The sequence below is a fragment of the Kogia breviceps genome, chromosome 8 (genome assembly GCF_026419965.1).
Source record: "Kogia breviceps isolate mKogBre1 chromosome 8, mKogBre1 haplotype 1, whole genome shotgun sequence".
Taxonomy (NCBI): domain Eukaryota; kingdom Metazoa; phylum Chordata; class Mammalia; order Artiodactyla; family Physeteridae; genus Kogia; species Kogia breviceps.
The window spans coordinates 81,347,050-81,372,124 of record NC_081317.1 but is presented as its reverse complement, the minus strand read 5'-3'; the positions used below and the strand labels follow the sequence as shown (position 1 = coordinate 81,372,124).

At 43.4% G+C, this 25,075-nt stretch overlaps 1 protein-coding gene across 1 annotated transcript in view; it reads right to left on the bottom strand.

Annotated features, from left to right (window-relative positions):
• The window catches only part of PCSK5 (proprotein convertase subtilisin/kexin type 5), a 464,407-nt gene that overhangs the window by 99,837 nt on the left and 339,495 nt on the right, over positions 1-25,075 (bottom strand). The window contains exon 21 of the mRNA XM_059071200.2: positions 1,319-1,421. Coding sequence (XP_058927183.1) covers positions 1,319-1,421 — 103 coding nt within the window. The remainder of the gene's footprint in view (positions 1-1,318; positions 1,422-25,075) is intronic.

Here is a 25,075-nt window from a genome sequence, read left to right as displayed (position 1 = left end):
CAAATGCTAAAAAGTTCCCTTGGTTCAAAGACGTCCAAACATGCGATGGGGTTTGATTGTTGTTGTGGTGAGGAGTTAGAGGAGAAAAAGGACCTATTTTCAAAATGTTGTCTGTATCTAATAGCATGCCTTGAAGCTGGCTTAAAGCAAACTCAAGAGGCATAGGTATCTTAAAGAGACACTTAGAAAATGTTATCACAGCATTAAGGATTCTTAATAAGACTGTTCTTTTGTGTTTCCTTCCTTTCCTCCTTCCCTCCTCTCTCTCTCTCTCTTTTTCTTTCTGAGGGAGCTATTTGGAGAACCAAGCTCATGATATTAATTACACACTTCATCAAGTTCAATAACACATACATTTATTGAACTACTACTATGTGTTGATCAATGTAGGGGAATAAGGAGATAAATACACCACAGTTCCTACTTAGGGTATTACAGTCCTGATAAAGAATTAGACGAAATGACTGTTGTTCAAAGCGGAGGGAACGTCCATCCTAGAGACTCATCTGCCACTGGAGCAGCCTCATTATACTGGTCTTGGAAGAAACCTTGCTTTCTACGCATTTATCAGAGCAGATAAGGCCAACAAATATTAAGTGCTAGAATTAGAGGAGTGTTGATTAAAAATGCAATGGGCTCCCAACTCTCTTCATTATAAATTCTCAATGTATTAGCAAAGATGCTCATCCCATTCGGATACTTGCTATTTCGTCATTCATTCAGTTATCAAACACTGATTGAGTGCCTACTGTTTTCTTAGCACTGTGATATGTAATGGAGGTACAAAGATGAGTATTTCAAGGGGCTTACAGTCTAACAAGTAGATTTATAAGTCAATGTCTGAAAACGTCACAGGTGCACTTATGGAAGTTTGTACAGAGCACAGGGGAACATAAAGAGGGTGAGGTTAATTCTACTGGAAAGAGGTAAAAAATGCTTTCATAGAACAGTTCACCCTTGAACTAACTCTAGAAATAGGAGTAGATATTTTATTAGCAGATGGAGATGATGGTTGAGGGATGGGTGTGCAGAAAGGGACAAGATTCTAGGCATCAGCGCCACCACCACCTTCACTGATGAGAAATCCCCTGTAGTGTCCAGGGAACCGATTCTCACAGTGGTTACAGGGCACCATAGGGGGAGGACACTGCAGACCTCTGACCTTGGGCCAAACCACAGCAGGTTTCTGTGTCAGGGGAAGGAGTTTGATTCTTTTTCCTGTAGGCCCAAGGGGTGCTTCTAGGTGGTAAGCACCTCCTCTCTCCATCCTGCATCTCATGAACTCTCAACCCCAGGAGATACAAGAAAGGTCACTCACCTTGTACCGGGGCAGCCAGTGCAGTCTTCCTGGGTTGGCCCCCGGCACTTGGCACACAAGGCTTCACAGATCTGGCAGAGGCCGTGCTCGTCGATGTATTCTCCTGGGGAACAAAATCTACTTGTTTATCTCATTTCTGCATGGCAGTGCTATCTGGGCTGTCAGTCTGAGAGCAGCCAGATCCCTCTTTGGCTGCCCCAAAGTGATGGAGACAGCACAGAGAGAAGAGACCTTGAATGGCTTCAGCAGCCAGTCTGCTCTTCTCCCAAGGGCCCCAGAAGTTGGAACCTCAAAAAGTTATGAGGCAATGACATAATTTTGGTTCTAGTCAACATGTGTTACAGATTTTATAAGTAGGGAGAGGCCGGGGTCGGGGGCTGGGCGTCCCATAGCACCCCTTTATTGAGCTCCTACTGATCTTCCTGTTGAAACCTGAGGGCTCCTGGCCCACGAAGAGCCCAGTTATAATCTTGGTTGAAGTCAAGCCACAGGCAGGACCCACCCAGATCTTGTCCCACCGCTCTGGGGGGGATTGTGGTTACTAGTCAAAAATGGGAATTGAATCTTGGCTGACATTGGACAGATGTGAGCTGCATCTCACCCTGAAAGAGTAACAATAAAGAGATAGCCAGAGAATTCTTCATTGACTTAGAAAGTTTATCTCTCCCAAGGAAAGACCCAGATGAGGCCTTTTCACATGAACTTTCCATGAAGCAAGTTCAGCCTCACAAACTTGTGGACATTTAAAAAATTTCTCCCATGGCAAAGGTGGTGGAGAGAGGCCAACCTCATTGCAGGTGATAACCTCATGATGGGTGTCTATTCATTGAATTCAACCCTCTATTCATACTACACTCATCCCCTTCTGACATTGTCCTAAAAAAAAAAAGTCAAAAAGTGTCTTCATTCTGATCCAAAGAGCCACTTCGTGTGATTTGGAAACTGATCGTGCCCAGAAAATATAGGTTCATATTTCAGTAGAGTCACAACCTCACTTGCCTCCCACCTCAGCCCCAACTTGCACAGCCCCTAAGCCTGTCTGAACATTGTTCATCTGAGATCCAGCCAGAAGAGTGAGGGAGCAAGACTCACCCTCGGTTTGATCGAGGGGTCTTACACAGACTCCAAGATTCACTGCCTGATTTATTGTAGTTGCCTTGCAAAAAGCCCTGGAAACGGACCTGACTGGTGAGGAGTGGAGGGAAATCTACCCCTCTGCCTTTTTCCATAGCTTTACTGAACTAGCAGAGTTGGGTAAGGTAAACCTTACCTACATAAATCTTCCACTTGCTAGCACTAAACCACAAAAGTGAAAATGAAGAGGCAACAAGAGTTTGCCTTTGCATGGCAGAAAAAGCCTTTCACAGAGAGTTATTCTATTGGTTTTGTTAACTAATGGGGAAAAGTACATACTCAGAGCAATGCAAGCATCTAACAGTGGCACATGCTGCACATCTTGGACTCTGTTCTTCTGTGCCTTCTAATAGTTGCCAAGGTACAGTGTGGACCAGAAATCTGATACATAACCTTCCGAATGGGACTGTGGTTCTTAGCCCAGGAGTGACTCCCAGAAGTCCTAGCCCCTAAAGAGTGAGGAACAAGAGGGGGCAAAGAATGTAAATGCGCAGGTTGTTCACTGCGCAAGGTGCCTTCTCAAATGGTCAAGTGGAGGTGGAAATCACCTCCCCCCCCACCCCCAGTGTTCATCCCACCAAGCTGGACAGCCTCTGCCTCTGTAAGGGGTGCCTTTTACTCATCACGCAAAGGTGTTAGAATGGACTAGGTGTACTCTTAGTAATCAGCAGTCCTGAGGCAGAAAAAAGCTGGGGCTTCTGTCTAGTAGGAGTGGTGACGTCAAGATGCGACTGTCTCACTCAACACAGGCATTATAGTTCTTCAGTCTTCTTTTTTATTTTTTCAGGCTCCCCCATTCCCATCTTAATTGTTGCCCTTGCTGAAATCTCTTCCACTTTTGTTGTGCAAGGCACTTCCAATGGAGCAGTCATCAGTCCAGGCATCAACCAGATAAAGAGCAGAGGATCCAGGATGGACCAAGTAGGAAGAAGTAGATCATGCCTACATGGCTAATGAAAACAATTTGTGTTTACAGAGTTAGATGACAGCTATGTGTCTTTCACAAGATGTGTGCTGAGTGGAACAGGAATGGGGGAGGGTTACAGAGGCTCCTAAACCCAAAGAAAGTGTATTCTAGAGAAATGTAGGATCATAGAGAGCACAGCTCACTCACTCATTCATTCCATGATATTTTCTGAACATCTATATGCCAGGTACTAGGTGAGATTTAGAGATATAGAAATTAAATAGGCCCTGTTCTTGGCTTCTCAAAGATTTTTGAGTAGAACGATTTTTAAGAGATAGTTATAATCCAAATGCTGGCCACATGTCTTTGACCTCTTGGACAGTCTGGGTTAAAGTCTGAAACAAAGAACAAGGGCATACGCTGGACTCTGCTAGACCTAGAGGCAAAGACCATTCCTTTGCCTTGGCGTCCATGCCTATAGGAACTGAGACAGTCATTTGGGTCTCCCAATTCCTGATAGCTGTCCACCTTAATCTTCATGATATATTAGAGTCAATGCTAGGGTAGGATTTTAAACTAAATATACCTTGGTCTGCTAAATCAACTGCTATTTAGATGGTTCTGCGAGTTATCCCACATCTACACCCATAGTCTCCTTTGTAATTACAGATGATGCATGGCTAGGTCAAGCAAGGGTTATTTAGTTATTACTGTGAACATTTTAAACTCTCCTCTGTATCTGATTTGCTCCTCATTGGCTTCCGTACGCCAGTAGGTGGCACTGACAGCTTGGCCTTGTACTTCCTTGATCTGCTCCACTATTATGGCTTCTGTTGGTACTGACAAAGTGCCACCTTAGATATAATCATCACTTGGAATTGCCCCATCTCTGAGATTTCAAGTACCCACTCCAGACACAACCTTCTTATGCCCCATTATGAGTCGAGCTTACCCAGGTGGTACCCTAGGCTGCTTGGTCATCCCTCATTCATCTGTTTAGTTCCCTCTTGCATTCCTCATTTGGTCTAGTCCAACCTTCCCAAGACTCAGTCCCACCATTCTTTCTCAGAATATGACCTCACTACCTAATTTTCTGATAAGATACTGTTTCCCCAGCATCCTTTTTTTCAATGTCAAAATTCCCATCTTCTTGAATGTTCACCTGTCTTCTGTCTCTGAGGAAGTTAGTCTTTTTTCTTGGTCATTCTCAACTCTCCATCTAATGCTCTTAATCTTTCCTCAGGATATTTCTCCACCAGTCTGTCTTTAGTCCTTTCTTCACATCTCCCACCACCCTCGGATCTATAAAAGTTCTCCCCAACTTAAAACCTTCGGAAGCATTTTTCTTCCCTGATAAGTGACTCTTAAAACATGTCTTTTGGGCTTCCCTGGTGGCACAGTGGTTGGGAATCTGCCTGCTAATGCAGGGGACACGGGTTCGAGCCCTGGTCTGGGAGGATCCCACATGCCGCGGAGCGACTGGGCCCGTGAGCCACAACTGCTGAGCCTACGCGTCTGGAGCCCGTGCTCAGCAACAAGAGAGGCCCGCGCACCACAATGAAGAGTGGCCCCCGCTCGCCACAACTAGAGAAAGCCCTCTCACAGAAATGAAGACCCAACACAGCCAAAAATAAATAAATTAATTAAAAAAAATAAAAAAACCCCACAAAACATGTCTTTTCCTCCTAACATTTGGAAACAAAATGGAAAAATCTCATAACCTAGAAGCTTATGTAAGAGAAACAGCATAAGACAGCTAAACTGTGCATCTCTCTCCAGTCTGCATGCCTCTTAACTTGAGAGCCAACTCTGGCTTTAGAACAGATGAGAATAGAGAAACCTGTCCCGTTTTTAATATTTATGTACGTCCAATGAGTTACATAAACAACTGCCCCCGGCCCTTGCAGGCACAAGAGTTCCACTGCACATTTGAAAGCAAAGAAACCAGATTCCAAGGACGTAGTCAAGTTCCTTTTTTTTGGTTGTTGGAGCAGTAAATTCTTGTCATCTGTTTTCATTGCACAATGAAGCTGAATGTTTATGACAGGCGTGATATACAAAATTCTTAGGAAAAATCACTTTAGCACAGACTTCGGGGTCAATATTTTTGTTCTCCACCTCAGTCTCCAAGCTCTCCCTTCTGGTGTCTTCATCCATTATTATCATGTCCAAATTATCTTTCTCCTGTCATCAAAATTTTTTCATTCCCCTTTTAGTTTCTTCCTTATCTCATCTTATAATAGTTACAAGGAGACTGAGGCAGTTGGGTCTCATGGGGAGGAATGATGTCTCAGCAGTTGAAGACACATCTTAAAAATTAATACTTGTAAATTTAAAAGTTTACAAGTACAAGTAAGTGCCTTAGCTCACCTGTTCCACCTCTTGATGACATTGCAGAATGTGTTTGTGTTAACAAGTCTAAGTTATAAGTAAACTTTATGAAATCATCCAGAACAGGTAAACATTGATTACATCCTCCACAGCTACCAAACATGGTTGAGACTCACATAGCAATATTTTTTAGGCTTACATGGCTAGAAGAGCTTCATGTCTCCAGCTAAAATGTTTTGGTTTCTTTGGTACCTTGTAATATTTCTTTACTGATTAGAGTCGGTAATATTTAAGCAAACAAATATATAAGCCAAGTAAACTAATAAACACATAAGTAGATTATGATGTGAGTTTAAAACAGCTTTTTAGCAAGGGTGATTAGTAAGAGAAAATAGGAGGGACATTGGATGAAAAATCAGCCATTTGCTTTTTGATCTGGTTATTTCAGTGAGCAACCTTGTGTTACTGAATTATCTGTAGACCTCTGTTTATGTAGACCTCTTATCACTCAGATGCCAGGTATCATAGAATGTGACTTTCCTGAATGTTTCTACAACCAGAAGTGCTAATCAAATAATACTATGTCTTTGCAAGGATGCCAACAACTAGCTTCCAACTTAAGATACCACTGTGTGCAGACAGTTTTCATGAAAAGAAATCCATATATTTATTACTTTCCACCAGCTACAATAAATGCACAGTAACACTTTCAACCAGTTATATACTAATGAAATAATTCAGTTTTTAAGGCCTCATTAAGTGTGAAGTTTTATAGCAAAGTTCAGAATATGAGGCCATCAGCTGAGACTGCAATATCTTCACTTAAAAGTCTACACAATTATTTAGGCTTAAAAAGGAAGGAAATTCTGACATATGCCACAACAATGATGAAACTTGAAGACATACGCTAAGCGGAATAAACCAGTCACAAAAGGACAAATATTGCATGATGCCATTTATATGCTGTACCTAGAGTAGTCAACTTCAAAGGGACAGAAAGTAAAATGGAGGTTGCCAGGAGCCGGGGGAAGTGGAGAAGTGGGGAGTTATTGATTAATGGGTACAAAGTTTCAGCTGGGGAAGATGAAAAAGTTCTGGTGATGGATAGTTATAAGGGTTGCCCTACCATGTGAATGTAATTAATGCTGTAAAACTGTACACTAATAATGGTTAAAATAGTAAGTTTTATGTTACATACAATACATTTTGTGTCCCCCCCCCCCCCCCCCCCGTCTACACAATGAGTTTATTACCTAGAAGGGCAATACTTGATTTTAACTAAAAACCTCAGGATTATCTGCCTTTGGGGATGGGTCCAAAGAGCACCAACCGTCTTGGGGAGCCAGTTTGTTAAACTGAGTCTTGGGAGACCTCCTGTGATAATGGAGAGAAAGAAGTAAGTGGATAAAGCTTGTGAAAATGGAGACATCTGGCAGATGGAACACTGTTTTTCCTTTTCATTCGAAGTTACAGAGGCAGAGTGAACATCACACAGCTCAAAGCAGAGTTCTGTTCCTACAGCCTGGAGGTGTCTGGGGCTACTGCTTCTTTGTCTCGTCCTCTTAGTGATTTCCACTTTTCCTCCCCCACAGGCTTTTCTGATTGACAAGACTTATCCTTCCTGATCCCACATTGCTTTTTCATTCTCAGGTGCTAGTGTTCTTCTGTGTGGTTTGTGCAGATGCTCTGAAATGCTACTCTGGCACTCCCATAGTCTGGCACTCCTGCAAAAAGATGGATTGTAAAATGTGGATCCAACACACTTGCAAATATTTAGTTTCCCTCAGCCTGCATGCTGTCCGAAGAGCAAGGAATTAAGAGTTCATCCTTTTAGTTTTTCCCTGCTGTTTGGGCCCTGACCATAGTCAGGCTGCTAAAAAAAATGTATCCAAAGTGAAGTCTTGGCCAACACACCTGAGTAGAGTAGTGATATAGCAATCACACACGCTCCCATTCACTGACACCTACCATATTACAAATACTGTATGTATTTGTAATATGTAATGTTTAAGCCAGACAACAGCCCCTTTTGTGAATGAGAAACCAAGGCTCAGATAGATGAAAAATTTTGCATAAATTCACTCAACTAGGTGAGTGACAGAGTTGGGTTGTGACTCAGGTTTGTCTGAATCTGAGCCATGCTCTTTCTGCAATATTTTCCTGGTACCAATTCATTTCCCCTTTTGGAGTTCCAAGTAGCTTTGCTATTTATAAAAAGAAAGAACTGAGTACATGCCTCCTCTAAACCACTTGCTGAGGTAAGGGTATCAAAAAGGAATTCACTGTGTAAACAAATGAACTTTGAGCTGGCATATTGCACTAAGCAGATTTACTCAATGATTGAATATACCTTCCAAATTTATTTTCTCAGATAAAATGGCCACCATTGATTAAAAGGCAATTCTGCTTATCGAATTGATATTTTACAAGCAGCTTATTTTGTCCACTAGGCTAGAAGCTTTTAAGAGGAATCCCCCAATTATTTTGGAACGAATAAAATAATTGGTTGGAACTCTGCAAAAGGATTTTCTATACTTCTTAACTGCTGTCCACAACCAAAATAAACTGCCTCCTCAGAAATAGCTTACAACAAGAATTATAGTAACTTCTCTCTGGTCCCTCAATTTATATGAAAATCTACTATAGATGGATTGTTTCCTGTATAACTTCTCCTCAGTTAAGAGAATTTTGCACTGTCTTTATGTTAGTGAAAAGTCACTCTTTTCCTACTTAAGGATGCTAAAATTAAAAAGGCACTGAACAGTTGGTTCCAAGATCAGACACAAGAGAAGACAAGAGGCATGAGTGTGATTATTATCTGCATTTAAACAAAGTAAATTTACAAAGCCTATTGTTGAATGAGTGGATGAGGGAAGCCATGAGCACTTTCCCGTAAGCAGTGTACAGTGGGTAGGAATCCATTTCTTGCCCATCGGAGGTGTGCAAAGTGTCTTGACGGTCTCTCTAATTAGTGGGCTGTCTGCTCTCCCTGTAAGTGAGCCTAGACTCACTACAGGTTCTTTGCGGAACTCCATCCCTCTCCTCAGAGGTAAGATTTTATCCCCCAGTGTTCTCACCATTTGTGCCTGCAGAGGCACTGCTCATGGGAGAAACTGTACAGAATGTGATGTGTTCATGGTGAGGGAATATGTGGGGTTCCATACCCAGTGCTGGAAGTAAGTGATCATAATTTGAGAAAATAACTTGTTTATCTTTTGGAAAACATGGCTCATTACCTGAGGCAGGTCATGCTTGGGAGACACTTATTGAGAAAGTAAGTGACTTGAAAGAACAAGTTGTTGACTAGAGCTTCCCGTAAGCCAGTGACTGAGCAGGGAAGCTATCAGGCCTTGAGGGCTGCATCATTTCCCTTCACTTTAGGGGTGATGAAGATGGCAGGGGAAACTATCAGGAGTGTGGCCCACTGAGCCTTCCTGACACTTTTGAACTAAACAAGGGTCCTAGCATGTGAATCGGTTAAAACCCAAAGTCCTTCCCAAGGAGCTTAATATGATCTAAATGTTTTCTGTGATGGTGGAAGTCCTGAACACAGGCACAAAGATGAGACTTGTTGTCATGTACTTTCATTGCTGTGGTTACCCAAAGAGCCTCCCTAAATAACTGCTTTTAAAACTTGCTGTTTTTTTTTCTTTTTTTTTTCTTTTTTTTTTTTTTTTTTGCTGTACGCGGGCTTCGGACCGGGGCACGAACCCACGCCCCCTGCATCGGCAGGCGGATTCTCAACCACTGCGCCACCAGGGAAGCCCGCTGTTTTTTTTTAAAATGTAAATTGGTGCAGCCACTGTGGAAAACATCATGGAAGTTTCTCAAAAAACTAAAAATAGAGCTACCATATGACCCAGCAATTCCACTCCTAGGTACATATCCAAAAAACCCCCCCCAATACTGATACAAATAGATATATGCACCCCAATGTTCATAGCAGTGTTATTTACAATTGCCAAGATATGGAAGTAGCCTAAGTGTCTATCAACAAATCAATGGATGAAGAAGGTGTGAGATATATATACATATACACAGACACACACATACACTCATACACACCAATATATACAATGGAATACTACTCAGCACAAAAAAGAACGAAATTTTGCCATTTGCGGCAACATGGATGGACTTGGAGGGCATTATGCTCAGTGAAATAAGTCGGACAAAGAAAGACACGTACTGTATGATATCTCTTACATGTGGAATCTAAAAAAAATACAACAAACTAGTGAATATAACAAAAAAGAAACAGACTCACAGATATAGAGAACAAACTGGTGGTTACCAGTGGTAGGAGGAGGGGCAATACAGGGGTGGGGGAGTGGGAGATACAAACTATTGGGTGTAAGATAGGCTCCAGGATGTATTGCACAACATGGGGAATATAGCCAATATTTTGTAGTAACTGTAAATGGAAAGTAACCTTCAAAAACTGTATAAAAATTTTAAAAAATTAAAATAAAAAAATTAAGTTAACAAACATACAACAAAACAAAACAAAAACAACTCTTGCTCTTAACCCCTTCAAGGCACCACTGCTGTCCCTTCCCCAACTCCAGTGCCCATGGGAGGGAACATCCTCAAATTACTCTCCTTCTCTTGCTCGGCATCAGCACATCCAAAGTACTGTCTTTGTCTTTCCTTGCCCTTCCTTAGTCTTTCCTCAAGCCCTGCCAGCTGGTGCTAAGTTGCAGCCTAACTGCTAATTAAGAGAAAGAGAATCTCCTGGAAAGAGAAAGAAGTTGCCTTCTAAGGCCTAGGGCTCCACCTGCACCTGAGCTGGTAACTGGCAATTTAGTCTTTCATTGGGTCATCATTAATGCTCCCCGTCCTCGGGCAGGGGATGCTGCCTTCTAAGAGATAGTTTGGTTTGTCTAGTGACAAGTCTGAATGGAGCATGGCACCCAGAACACCTCAGTCCCTTAGTGACTGGGGAAGCATTTGATGAGTCAGGCTGCCATATGTTTTTTTTGTGTGTGTTTGTTTGTTGTGAATTTTATTTATTTTTTATACAGCGGGTTCTTATTAGTTATCTGTTTTATACGTATTGGTGTATATACGTCAATCCCAATCTCCCAATTCATAGGGCTAGGCTGCCATATGTTTTGTTGAGAGTGACCAAATTGTGCTTTTGGAAAGACTCAAGTGTGGAAATAAAGCAGGGAACCAAAGTTTGCCGTGCGCCTACGGAGTGCCAGTGGGGTAGGAAGCATTGTTTTGGATAAATGCACAAATTTTGGAGTCATCCCCACCTGGGTTTGATTTTGGCTTCCTTCTCCAGCTGCCTGATATTAATCAAGTCACATATTTCCCTGACATTCCTCTTCTGTGTACTGTGGATAATATTTTCTTTCTCACAGAATGTGGTGAGGGTCAAGTGAGAAAACAGACCTGAAAGCACCTCTCACAGTGGATGACAGAATGGTAGTTGTAATTATCAGGTACTTTGAATATGTTACCTCATTAAACCTCAAATTAATAAGGTAGGGTAGGGGCTCTCATCTTCATTTGACCAAATAAGGAAGTCAAGCGTCAAAATATTATCTCTCTGAACGTCACTCAAACCCTGGGCTCATTGGATCCCAAACTGTGCCTTTTCCACCACCCCCGAGGGGACTCGAAGAATGTACTGGCTGCACAGGTCGGTGGCAATGAGGCAACTGAGCTTAATGACCCTGGAGATGGAGAACTATGACCTCTCAAAGCAATTCAGCTGCAAGACGCAACCCACGCACACAAGGTCATTTCCATACGTAATTAGCAGCCCCTGGGAGCCAGCCTCCCTCTACCAGAGCAAAGGCAGCTTTCCCTGCGCGTAGCTGTGGAAAATTCCAGAGCTATGGCTGTGCCCTGCTCAGGCTGCTGAGGTAGAAGTTTGGGAAGGCACACAGGCTTCTTCCCAGAAGCAGCGTTTCACCAGATCAGGTGCAGAGCATGGGATTCTGGGCTCCGCGGTGGCGTAGGCGCTACGCTTGGAAGACCGGCTTCTCCTGTAGGTGAGTGGCCCGGAACGGACTTAGCTTCCTTCCTTGGCTGGTATCAGGATAAATTGCAGAGTTTCCTCTCTGTCTCAGTGACGGTGGCACACATAAGCAGATGACAGTGGAAGTGGGTGCAGGGCTGTATGTCGTGAGTGTGGGTGTGTTCTGTGTATGGGCGGGGGAGTTCGTGTTGAGAGGGGAGAGGCCTCGGAAGCCCTGGGCATCGGAGACGGGAAGTCTCAAGTGTTTCCCTGCCTACCAGCCTCATTCCGCATGGTTTGCGTCCGATTAGACCTTTAGACTCTGTCCAGAGCGTGAGATCCAGGACTAGGACCTCATCTGGCACCACAATAGAGTGCCTGCGCCTCCCACCCCGCTTCAGGATGCCTCTCTTTCCCACTGAGCCCTTGGATGAGCATGTGCTCTCCTCTCCCTGCTCAGAGAGGGGAGAGGCAGGAACAGGTGAGGTGCTTGTGTCTGGAACTGGCTGTCCTAGATGTGAATCCCAGGGTTCTCTTGGGCTACCTGTGTAAACTTGCACAAGTGATGTAACCTCTCCTCCCCTGGGCCTGACCTCCACCCTTCATAGCTGAGCCCACCTCAGGCCGACCCTCAGGGTCTCCCCAGGGACCACTGCATCTTCCTGCTCTAGTTACATCACTGTCCTGGGGGAGGGGAGGGGCCCTTCAGCATCATTTCTAGGGAACGGGCCCCACGTTCGGGGGTCCTGGACCTTTAGAGACTAGCCTACAGCTTAGGCTTGCAGCCACCAGGCGGTGAGGTAGGGCTCGGCGTCCAGGACTCGGGAAGCCTGACGCTCCCTGGAAACTCTCTGTGATGCCAGCAGGCAGAGCTGGTGAGTCAGGCTCTCCTCCCCTTCCCAAACTCCCTCTGGCGGCTGTCTGACCTGCTTTGACTCCTTTTTGCTTTCAAGGCTGCTCTTGATATTCGTCTTAACCAGATTTTACACGGTGTGGTGTGCCTGAGGCCCTAAGCCCTCCTGAAGAGAGAGAGGGCTGGTTCCTCTCTCTGCTGTTCACAGTTTGCCAAAACGGGCAGGGATGGGCCATGGAAAAGCTGCCCACGGGCTCGGGGAACTTGAATGGTTTTTTGCTTATGCAGTCGCTGAGCTTGATTTAGGTGGCAATTTCCTGAAGATGAATTTGTAAGAAGCCAACATTTTCTGTGGGATAAAAACAAGCACTTAACTACAGTAGCACAAATGATGGGCAGGCAAAACTGCTGAGAGGAGCAGAGGCCGGAGAAAAATGTTGTGTGCAGTTTGGGGGTTAGAAGTCTGGGCCCTGGACTGGAGATAAGGGGCCCTTTTCTGGGATAGCCGGGTGCTTTTGCAATGCTTCCACATTTAATTCTCAGAGGCAGCTTATGGAGGTGAGCACTGCTCTCATTTTAAAGAGGAAACTGAGGCTCAGGAAATTTAAGTAATCTGTCCAATTTCACTGAATTAGTGATAATCCAAATAGCTAACACTTATTCACTGATGGCGTATGCTAGGAATTGTCCTGAGTGCTTCGTGTGTATTAGCTCAATCCTTACATTAATAACCTCATGGGGAAAGGAGGGCGCTGTGTACAGCTGTTTTTTTTTTTTTTAAATCATCCTCATTTTTCTGTTGAGAAAGTTGAGGCAATGAGATATGAAGGGACCTATTACAGTCACCCAGCTGGGACTTAAACCCAGGAGGTCAGATTCCGAACTCTGCTCCTTTAACCCTGGTTTTGTAGCACTCATTTCCCCAGAAGATATTGGAGATGGGGTTGAACCCAGGCCCGGTTGACTTCAGATGTCATGTGCCCCTTCTACTACACTGGAAATTCAAATAATTGGTGAGCTGTGTGTGCGTGTGAATGTATATATGGGGATGAGTTCAAAACATGCAGCCCTAGACATCTCAATCATGCAACCTGTACTATTGCTTGCCTAATATTTTCTGGAGGCTATTTGGGAAGAAGGCTTAATGTCTACCCTTCATGAGACAGGCAGAATCAGCTCACATAAAATATCAAGAACATCAGCCAATGTAGACTAAGTGTTCAAAACCTAATGGTTGCCCAGGGCAGCTTGATCCTGTTGTACCCCTCCCTGAGGACAGGACCATTTCTTGTTCAGTTTTAGGTCCTCATGGCTTCACTGCATGAGTAGAAGTTTGTTCCTAGACTTGTTTTGTGTTTTTTGGGGAGACAGTCATTAAATATTTGTTTGCTGTACTGAAATAAGATTGACTTGGGCCTCAAAAAAATGGATGTGGCTAGGTGGGGAGGGCGGGGGGGAAAGTGGAGCATATTTCAGGAGGGGAACACAGAAAGCAAAGGACTGGGGAGCTGGACTAGGCGTGATGTCTCTGTGACTCAGGCAAATGTTTGGATTGACTGAAGCAGAAGCTGAGTTTGGATAGAGGATATAGATCATGGAACATCAGGCAAGAGGTGCATCGAACGGGTGTGGTGGGCTAAAGCGAGCCAAGGAAGATTTAGGAAGAATGTCACTGATGAGAACAGATTTCGCCTACCAGTGATCACCCTGGTCAGGGGAGACTGGCTGAATTTGGGGGACAGTCTGAAATGTCAGCTAGCAGATGGCTTCAGAAAGCCAGGAGTGAGGGAATTGGAGCTATTGCAAACATTGAGAAAACGGAGTCACAGGATCTCAGGGAGAGAGGGATTTTGGAACTTATCTAGGGATCAGGCTTAATTGTCTCAATGGTTTCTAGCTCAGTGACTGCCCAGTATTTGAGTAGAAACTAAAAGGGATGGAGAACTCATTATCTCCTCTTCCAGTTTTGGAAAGCCCTGTAGAAATGTCTTTGTAGTTAGTAGGCCAGAATGGCCTCTGAGTAAATTTTATACATTGGTCATTTCGAAAGAAGAAATAGCTGTTGTGAAAAAAAGAAAAGCATGATATTTATGAGAATAGTGAAATGAGTCAAGATTTGAGTCCAAGGCTCAGGCATGTGTGGCTTTGAGCAAGTCGGGTAAATGCTGAGTTTTATTTACTTCTGTGAGAGTGGGGATGAAACACGTCCTGCCTGGTCTCTGCTCTATTTGGAGGACCAAATGATATGCCTTGTGACAATGTTTTGGAAACTTCAAAATGCCTTATAAAGGAGGGGAAGATAAGATGATTAATGCTCCACAGGAGGGAATATAGTACAATTTAGTGACAGAGAAAGCTGGATCCAAATTCTAACTCTACCACTTTCTAGCTGTGTGATTTGGGGCTCCACCTCTAACCCTCATTTCCATAGCCACAAAATGGAATAAAAATAGTCAACTTTAGAAAGTTGTTGTAACAACTAAATTTGACAAAGGACTTACTTAGCACAGAGTCTGCGTGACATATAATAAGCAACAAATAAATACAGTTACTGTTATTATTGATAAATGATGACTCCTGCATACAGGAGATGGGTCGAGAACAAGGAGTCAAATCCATGGACTTGAACTTCAGGGATTAAAGAAATGATGGTAGCATTGACAGGGCCTGAGAATGTGAGGGAAGCTGGTTAGGATGAACTGGCAGATGTTTTGAAAATGCACGACTCCTGGCATGGCTCTGTGTGTTTATACAGATGCCTCGGGCAGGATTTTGACAGTGGCTGTTTTTTGGGTCTGCTCAACATCGAGCGGCTGTGTTCTCTCTCTGACACAAGTATAACAAGAGTTGATGGAGTAAAATATAGTGCAGGAGTTCACAGCCCATTCTTCCGAGTTCCATGCCATAAACAATCAGGAGCTCAATGCATTGTTACCAGATAGAGTGTCAGGTTTAGATGCCAGGATGGTGAACGAAATGTCATCACCTACACATTCCAGTGGAGGGGCTGTCCTGTTCTTGGCCAGGATGGCTGTTTGGCAGAAAAGTCAAGCATCTGTAGACACTCTAATGTACAAACCCATGCAGAAGGAAGGTCAGTTGTTACAAGGGCTCCGATCACAATGATTGCAGCTGCTTACTTGGATTTTGTGCCCATCCGAAAAGACACTTTTCAATGAGTAACAAGTCTCAGGTAAATGATGAACTAGCATTAGCAGGTTAAAGGCTCATCACTATAGCAGAGGCGATGCTTGTGGAAGGTGCAGTGAGGAGTGTCCTTGTACCAAGCAGGCTAAGTGCCTGGTAAGGTAAGAGCATGAGTTTGATATTATTTGTGTTCAAGAGAGAGAGCACTTCGGAAAGCCTACATCCCAAGAAAGTTTCTTCAGTTGACTGTCAGGCAAGCTGATGTCCACCCAGGAGATCCCTTTTTTTTTAACAGATGAAAAAGCTGACAATGAGAGTTTACCCAGCTCTCTCCAAATCACACAGTTTGTCTGTTCCCTCTCCATATTCAACTCTGTTGAGGGGGAAAGATAATCATTTAGGGAAATTGTAGAGAGAAATAAAGGCAAAGCAACACCCAGAGATGATAGAAGCCATGCTTTCTCTAGGTTGGCAAAGGACTTGATACCAGAAGGTTGTTGATGGTAACATTCAACTTATCTCACATGGTAAACTTCTAGTTATTTATCTTGGAATTTCTTCTGCTTCCTTGTGTTCAAAGATCTTCTATAAAGTGGAGATTCCTAAATAGCTTTTCCTACTCCAGATCTGTCTCCTGAGTTCAATAATCCTATATCCATTTGCCCACAGACTCTACACCTGGACACTTAACAGGTATTTCCAACGCAAAATGTCCAACAAGACTTAGCATCTCACCCCAGTACCTACATCCTTCCTATACTCACTACGTAGGTGAGTGCCGCCACCATCCGATCAGGAAAACCAATATGGGGAACCGAGGCTCAACCCCACCCTTCCCCTCATTTGATCCCTCACAGTCTCTCAGCTCCATCTCCAGCACCACCACAGGACTTCTCACCCAGTCTTTCCTATCCCATGTAATAGATTTAACTTCCTAATTGGTCTCTGGGACTCATTATCTGCTCTACCCACCTCACCCCTGTTCTGTCTACTCTAACCCGAATGGTCTTCCTCAGATGTGAATTTGATACTGCTCTTCTACGTGAAGTCTTCCAGTGCTGTTCCCTCAATACAGAAGAAAGCTCCAAAGAAGGATATCCATGAGCCTTCAAATTTTGGCCCTTGCCTCTACTGCCGGCCTCACCCTCTGCTGCTCTCCCTGTGAACTGTAGCAGACTTTTTTGGTGCCCTGCACACATCCTGTGGCCACATCAAGGTGTGGAAACCAACTTCCAGGGGAGAGTATCTGCTTGTATCAGTGTGAGGCTTTCTGCAGCTCAGGAAGGCTGCTCTGTCCGGTGCACGTGGCAGGCCAGGAGAACCAGGGAACTGACCCCAGAGTTTTCCTCAACCAATGCCAGGGATTTGGTGTGTAAAGATCATGACTCCGTTGTCCCTCCAGTGAGATAACTCTGAGGCCTGTGATCTATACCATTTTCCAGAGTTTTCCCACAGGACTGAGCTTCAGCCTCTCTCCTGGATTGCTATTTGCCAAGTGATAAAGTGGTCAAAACATTTTGGTAAATAAATTGACGTGTTTGGAATTAGGAATGCAAAAACGAGTCACCTGGTAGCTGATAGCTCCATGGAAATGTATGCATTCATTCATTTAAAATAATTATTAAGCAACTACTACACGCCAGGCACACTTCCAGGAATTTGGGATACAGCGGTAGGCAAAACACAAGTCTCTTCCCTGGTGAAGCACAAGAAGTAGAGTGTACATCACAAATATAACAAACTAGTAAATTTTATATGGTTAGAAGCTAATCAATGCTATGGACCATAAAAAGGAACGAAATTGGGTCATTTGTAGACACGTGGATGGACCTAGAGACTGTCATACATAGTGAAGTAAGTCAGAAAGAGAGAAACAAATATCGTATATTAACACATGTATGTGGAATCTGGAAAAATGGTATAGATGATCCTATTTGCAAAGCAGAAATAGAGACACAGACGTAGAGAACAAATGTATGGATACCAAGGGGGAAAGGGTGGGGGGTGGGAGGAGGAATTGGGAAATTGTGATTGACACGTATACACTATTGCTACTGTGTATAAAATAGATAACTAATGAGAACATACAGTATAGCACAGGGAACTCTACTTGATGCACTGTGGTGACCTGACAGGGAAGGAAGTCCAAAAGGGAGGGGATATATGTATGGATAATACGTATGGTTGATTCACTTTGCTGTACAGTAGAAACTAACAACATTGTAAAGCAACTATACTTCTATAAAAATTAATTTAAAAAACTAATCAACTCTATGGGAAAAACAAGGCAAAGAGGGCAAGCAAATCAGAGCATGCTGGAGAGAGGCAGTGGTAGAGATGCAGGTTGCAAATAGAATGTAATGAGATCCAGAAACAGCTATAGAACCCGAGAAGTGAGTGTGTGCATTAGGCTGGAGTTGTTCTGAAAGCTAGTTGACAAGGTTAATTACCAACATGCAGTATGGTAATTTTGCTTCCAGTAGGCTAGACATTTGTGCTTCAGAGTATACCAGCCCTATTCTATCTAGGCTTGTAATATCCTCAGTTTAAAATGACTGCTTTCCTAGACATGTGGTCCCCAGGCAGAATGCGCGCTGTGCGTCCAATTTTTTAAAGCAAAATATCTTTCCAGCACAGAAATGTGCTGCCATTTTATTGACATTCATGGAGAGAATGATGCTGGTTGAGAAAAGCATATTAGGGAGGGGTGTTACATTTCAGGCGGTAAAGTGGAGGGATGGAGCAGACCGGGGACCATGCATCCAGGAGAGCAGGCGTTCTCAACTAAATTCACATCACAATTTTCATCAACCCACTTTTCAGAAAAACCACCCAGGTTAGAAAAAATATTGCATGAGCAATGAGAATTACTGTGGTCTACCTAAGGCACTAATAGTTAGTATAGCAAATCTACCTTTTGGACATTCTCATAAAAAGAACCATAAAGAGTAGGGGGTTAAATGGGATCCAGGGGGTATAAGAATATTTTTAAGAGCAAGTGCTTTAAAAATGAGATTGACAGGGAGTCTAAGGGAGATGATGGCTCACTATATCAGGAGGCTCTAAAAGTAAAATTCTGCAAGTATAAATCACAAAGGGTCTCGATGAAAGGCAGGAGGCGCTTAAAGAAACCAGTACCTTGGAGGTGATGGATATGTTTATTACCTTGAATGTGGTGACGGTGTCATGGGTGTATGTATATGCCCAAACTCATCAAATTGTATACATTAAATATGTGTAGGTTTTTTGTATATCAGTTATATGTCAATAAAACTATTTTTAAAAGTTAAAAAAAAAAAAAAAAGAAAGAAACCACTACCACTTCACAGAGAACTCTTCCAAGTTTGATGTTTAAATATGAATAAGGAGGCCAGAGCTTTCAGGATTTCCTGCTTGGAGCCCTGGATCACTGTAGGGGATGGGATATTGAGGAAGTGCTGCTTAAACTTTTCAGTGGCTTCCTGGATCACGTGATGCAATCCAGATCACTTATAGGACACGTAGGACCATTGACAACTGGACCCCGGTCTGCACTGTTAGCTCATCTCTCACACTGCACCCCAGTGTCTCCAACCCAAGACTCCAAGCGGGAGAAACTCCTGGCACTTCCTGGCCCCTTTCTCCAGCTCTATCCTTCCACTCCCTTTTCCTGCCCAGAGGACTGACAACAACTACTATTATAGCCCTGTAGGGCATTTCCTCTCTGATTTCTTTTCATAGCCTCTGTTGACACATCAGATCACTTTCTCTCTAGCATTTATCTGTTGCTATTACAGTATAAAACCCATAAAGGCGGGGTTCCTCATTCTATTACATCTCCTGTGTCTAGCACGGTACTTGACACATAGTGTTTAGTAAAAGGTGAGTAAATGAATAGAGTTAATGGATTAATGTTAGATAAACGCTGCTTGCTTCTCTTTTGTGTTTAACAACCCAATAAACGTTTCTTTAGTGATTTAAAGTGGGTCTCACAGCAACATTCTCATGAGGCTATATTATTATTTCTGTTTTACTGATGAAAAAGTGGTGGCTCAAGGAGTTAAGTGATCTCTCCAACTGTGGTAGGCTAAATGATGGCTCCCAGAGGCATCCAGGTCCTCATCCCTGGAACCTGTGAATGTTGCATCGTATGGTAAAAGGGATTTTGCAGGTGTGACTGATTGATTGATTGACTGATTGATTTATTTTGCGGTACGCGGGCCTCTCACTGTTGTGGTCTCTCCCGTTGCGGAGCACAGGCTCCGGACGCACAGGCTCAGCGGCCATGGCTCACGGGCCCAGCCGCTCCGCGGCATGTGGGATCTTCCCGGACCGGGGCACGAACCCATGTCCCCTGCATCGGCAGGCGGACTCTCAACCCCTGCGCCACCAGGGAAGCCCTGCAGGTGTGATTAAAGATCTTGATTTGGGAGATTATCTTGATTATCAGAGTGGGCCGAAGTATCCTTATAAGAAGGAGGTAGAGGGAGATTTTACTAATAGAAGAAGGTGACATCATGACCTCAGCAGAGAGAGAGATTTAAAGATGCTCCTGCTGACTCTGAAGGTGGAGGAAGGGGCCACAAGCCAAGGAGTGCAAGGTGTACAGTGCTAGATGCAGCAAGACCAGCAAACAGATTCTCCCCTAGAGAGAAGAGGAGAGGGTGGTCCTACCAACACCTTGATTTCTACCCTGTGGGACCCACTACCTACCTCTCACCTCAGAACAGTAAGAGAATGAATGTGTATTGTTTTAAGCCACCAAGTTGTGGTCATTTGTTACAGCAGCTGTGGGAAACTGATAGACCAAGATTCTAAGGGCAAGTCGTAGTAGAGGAGTCAGATGATGTGTTGTCCTAACTCTGGAGCTCCCCATTAAGAGCTGTGCGTTTGGGATGAGTCATTTAATCTCTCCGTCTCAGGGCAGCAAGCCACGTGGAATACTGTTCTTGCAGAAGTGTCACGCAATAGCCTTGTTCTCTCTCTGTGAGGTGGGCTGAGGAGCCCTTGTAGGCAGGACACTTCTGGAGAGAGGCAGCCAGAGACTGAATTCACTGTGCCCTGCCCACCACCCAAATGTTCCACAGCAGCCCTGCCAGGGAGAGTCACAAAAAGCATCCTGCAGCCCTGAAGAGAGTCAGGGCAGAGCATGGGACTGGGAAAGGGGTTCCTTCTCTTGCCGAGGGAGGGGGTAGTTTGTATGTACCCATGTACATCACCATGCATCATCTTGGTTAATCCTCAGCCATGGTGCTTTTATTACTTCTTTTTTATAGATGAAGAAAGTAGGGATTAGAGGGATTAAGTAATTTATCCAAGGTTACATGGTAAGTGGCCAAGCTGGGTCCCAAGGTGGGACCAACAGGATCAGCATCGCCTGGTTATTACATTACTAGAAATGTAATTATTACATTATTAGAAATGTTAATTCTCAGCTTCCACCTCGAACGTACTGAGTCAGAGACTCTGGGGTGGGGTGGCAGGAATTTGTGTTTGAACAAGCTTTCCAGATTCTGCTCTCTGCTTAAGTTTGAAAACCACTGCTCTATGCTATTCTTCTTAGAGTCTTTTGGAAGGACAGTCACCATCTTGGCTCAGGCTGCCTGCTACTCTGAGTTACTGTTTAGCACAGGCAGTAGGAAGTGGCCAATGTGCATGGTGCAAGGATATTCCAGATTTTCCGTAGTGATTGGTGACTGTGGTATAAGGTCTTTCAATGGTGGATATAGGAGAGAAGAGGAGGAATCCAACACAGAGTCAGAAATTCTGCTTGCTACCTGGAGCGTATTTGCTATGACCCTTAGATACAGATAAACATCATCTCTATTCTATTTTAGAGTTATCTGATAATTAGCCTGAGACAACAAAAGGAGACTGATGTTGTTTCTGTTGACATCATTATCAACATTTTAAAAGCACCTACGTGTATCTGGAATTCTCAGCACTAGATGTGACCCCCGTGTTCTTGGAGCTTACAAGACAGAGAGCCCGAACTACAATGAACAGAAGCCCAGAGAACACATATCACAGGATGGGGCAGGGCCTGAAATCAATTCTGGAGGAGGCCTGACCTCATGTTCTCTCAGTCTCATGAAGGATTTAGTGAGCTTGAATATTCCCAGATGATATATCTATTAGTTGCCTTCCTTTCTAGCATAGACATCAAAGGTAAAGTTGCTCCAGTCAACCCTAAGAAGCCCTCCGCGGTCTTCAAATGTCTGGCCACTTCCTCACACTGTATTCTGTAGGAACAGCATAGGTGGGTCTTCATTCTCGAGGTCTGGATCATGGAGTTTTACTGCCACAGAGCTGGAGGAGGGAATAAGATCTAACCTAGTAGTGGGATAGTAGCAAAGTAAGGGGTATATATTTTGGTGCGGATAAGATCTTTCTAGGCAGTATTCCCTAAAGAAATAATAGATGTCAAGTAGTGAGAATGTGTAAAGTCTATTTTTCAGCTTCTGGTTTTTATATAACCCTTAAGACCTCTGTATTTTGAGATGATACCTTTGCCGAACCAACTTCCGGTTGTTCCTCTTGTATGGGCTTCCAAATAGTTTGCGACACGCGGGCAAAGGTTGCATCAAATCAACAATTATCCAGCCAATGACTTGAAATTTTGGATCTAACATAATTTAATCCTCACCCTCCCTCCCCGCAAGCAGGAGTCAAACCATCGGAAGCACCAACCGTTACTTGTCCTGCCTCTAAAATTGTGCCACAGTATTTTCATTCATTCATTCATTGATTCTTTTAGTCATTAAAACACAAATTACTGAGCAAATATTATATGCCAGTAACTGTGCTAAGTATGGAGGATACAATGGTGAGAAAAAGCAAATGCACTTCCTGCCCTCATAGAGCTTACAGTCTGGAGTGGTAGACAGCTATCAGTCAGATAATCACAAAAGCAAATGTGAAATTGTGACTCCAGCAGTGCTGAGGGAGGAGATAATCGGACACGGGGTGGGAGTGGGAGACACGTCTGCAAAGATTCCACACAGGAGGAGGCTTGGCCAGTGTGAGGGACTGAAAGGAGGCCAGACTGGACGGAGGGGAGACAGGGAGAGAGAGAGAAGAAATTGGGGTGGGGAGGCAGAACTTGCAGGGTCTTGCAGATCTTAGAAGTTCCCAGCTATATCTAAAAAGCAGCAGGTTTCAGTGAGAGAGTATGTGATCAGATTTGCATTTTTAAGATGCCACTTTGGCTTCTTTGTAAAGCAGCAACTGGAGAGGGTCCAGGAGAATGGTTTGCAGATTTCTTTTGGCAAGTGATATTGGTAGCTAACCTCATGTGGTAGTGGTGGCATGGAGGGAAGAGGACCCACTCAAGAGGTAAGTTAACTCGATTTAGTGATAGGTCAGATGTAGGGCAAGAGACATCAAAGATGAATCCAAAGTTTTTGGCTTAGGAATAATAATAACCAACATATATTGTGTCTAATATGTACAAGTGCTCTCCTAAGTGCTTTAATCATTTTAAGTCATTTAATCCTCCCAACATCCCTAGGAGGGAGAGATGATTATCATCATTAGTTTACAAATGGGGAAGCAGAGATGCAGAGAGGTTAAGCATACTTCCTAAGATCTCACAGCTAGTAAGTGACAGAGCCAAGGCGTGAATCCAACAACCTCCCTTCATATTCTGTGAACATAACTGTGACATTGAATGATCTCCTGGAATGGATGGATTGAGACTCATTTAGATAGAGATGGATGGAGACTTATTTAGTATAATATACTAGGTTCAACCTAGTCTCTGCTCAAAACTACATAAATGGGTAGGGGTGGTGGAAGATATGCCACCTGGCTAGGAGGACTTTGGAAGGCTGGAATGTGGATAGAAGAGTAACAGACAGGGCTAGCTTTGCTGTTGGAGGAAAACAACTAAACTAGGAGTGGGAAACCTGGCTGATTACAGGGGCTTGAGAGAGCAATCAACCACTTGAATCCTCTGATTCCTCACCTTGAAATGGGGACAGCCACACTGAGTTGCCAAATAATAAACACAGAAGGCACTAGTGCTGTGCCTGACCTAAAGTAGGTTATCAGTAAGCCAATGATAAATTTGAATCGGTACTAAGGGAAGTAGAGAAGGATAAGGCTCACACTTGTCCATCTGCCAAAAATGTGGCTGATCATGCAGCTCATTGAAAAGAACAGACATGGAAAATTGTCACAAGCACAGAGCCCTTTATCTCAATGAGTACAAATGGTATCAAGGCAGAGCTTACTGCTGAGCTGGCTGGGTTGTTAAAGTAGCTACAGGCAGAAGTTTTTGCCCCATTAACTGCTGAGAACCAGTTTTGGGAGCTTGTAAACAAATTCCCAATTCACACCTTCAGTCAAATAGCTGGGTCTATCAGGCTCCCTGATCAGGCTGGGGATCAGAACACTCTAGCTGCTCACTAGTTGTTTCTTTGACCCAAAGTGCTGCTAACTATTGCCTCAGCTCTGCCTGGTTAATAGCCAGCCAAGGACCAGCTGCCTAATTCCTCAGTGTGCATCCTTCAGCAACATGAAGTTTGCAGCAGTGACTCTCAATAAATCAAGGGTAGGCTTCTCACACTCTGGAAAGAAGTGCTCTTCCATGGCAGTGCATCTCAAACTTTCATGTGTTCACAGATCATCTTGAGATATTGCAAAAATACGAATTCTGATTGAATGGGTCTAATTATACTAGTTTTCCTTTTTTCTAATTAAAATTATTCTATTTTTTGAGGTATAATTGACATATAACATATTAGTTTCAGGTATATAGCATAATAATTTGATATTTGTATATATTGCAAAATGGTGACCACAATAAATCTAGTTAACATCTGTCATGATACATAGTTATAAAAATTTTTTTTCTTGTGGTGAGAACTTTTAAGAGGTATTTTCTTAGCAACTTTCAAATGTGCAATACAGAATTATTAACTGTAGTCAAACCATGCTGTACATTACATCGCCATGATGTATATCTTATGACTGGAAGTTTGTACCTTTTGACCCCATTTACCCATTTCACCCACCCTCCCACCCTGCCTCTGGCAATCACCAATCTGTTCTCTGTATCTATGAGATACTTTTTTTTTTTTTTTTTAAGATTCCACATATAAGTGGGATCATACAGTTTTGTCTTTCTCTGTCTGACTTATTTCACTTAGCATAATGCCCTCAAGGTACATCCATGTTGTTGCAAATGGCAAGATATCTTTCTTTTTTATGGCTGAATAATATTCAGTTTTGTGTGTGTGTGTGTGTGTGTATCACATTTCTTTTATCCATTAGTCCATCATTGGACACTTAGGTTGTTTCCACATCTTTGCTCTTATAAATAATACTGCAATGAATATGGGCATGCAGATATCTTTTTGAGATAATGATTTCATTTCCTTCAGTTATATGCCCAGAAGTGGAATTGCTGGATGATATGGTAATTCTATTTTT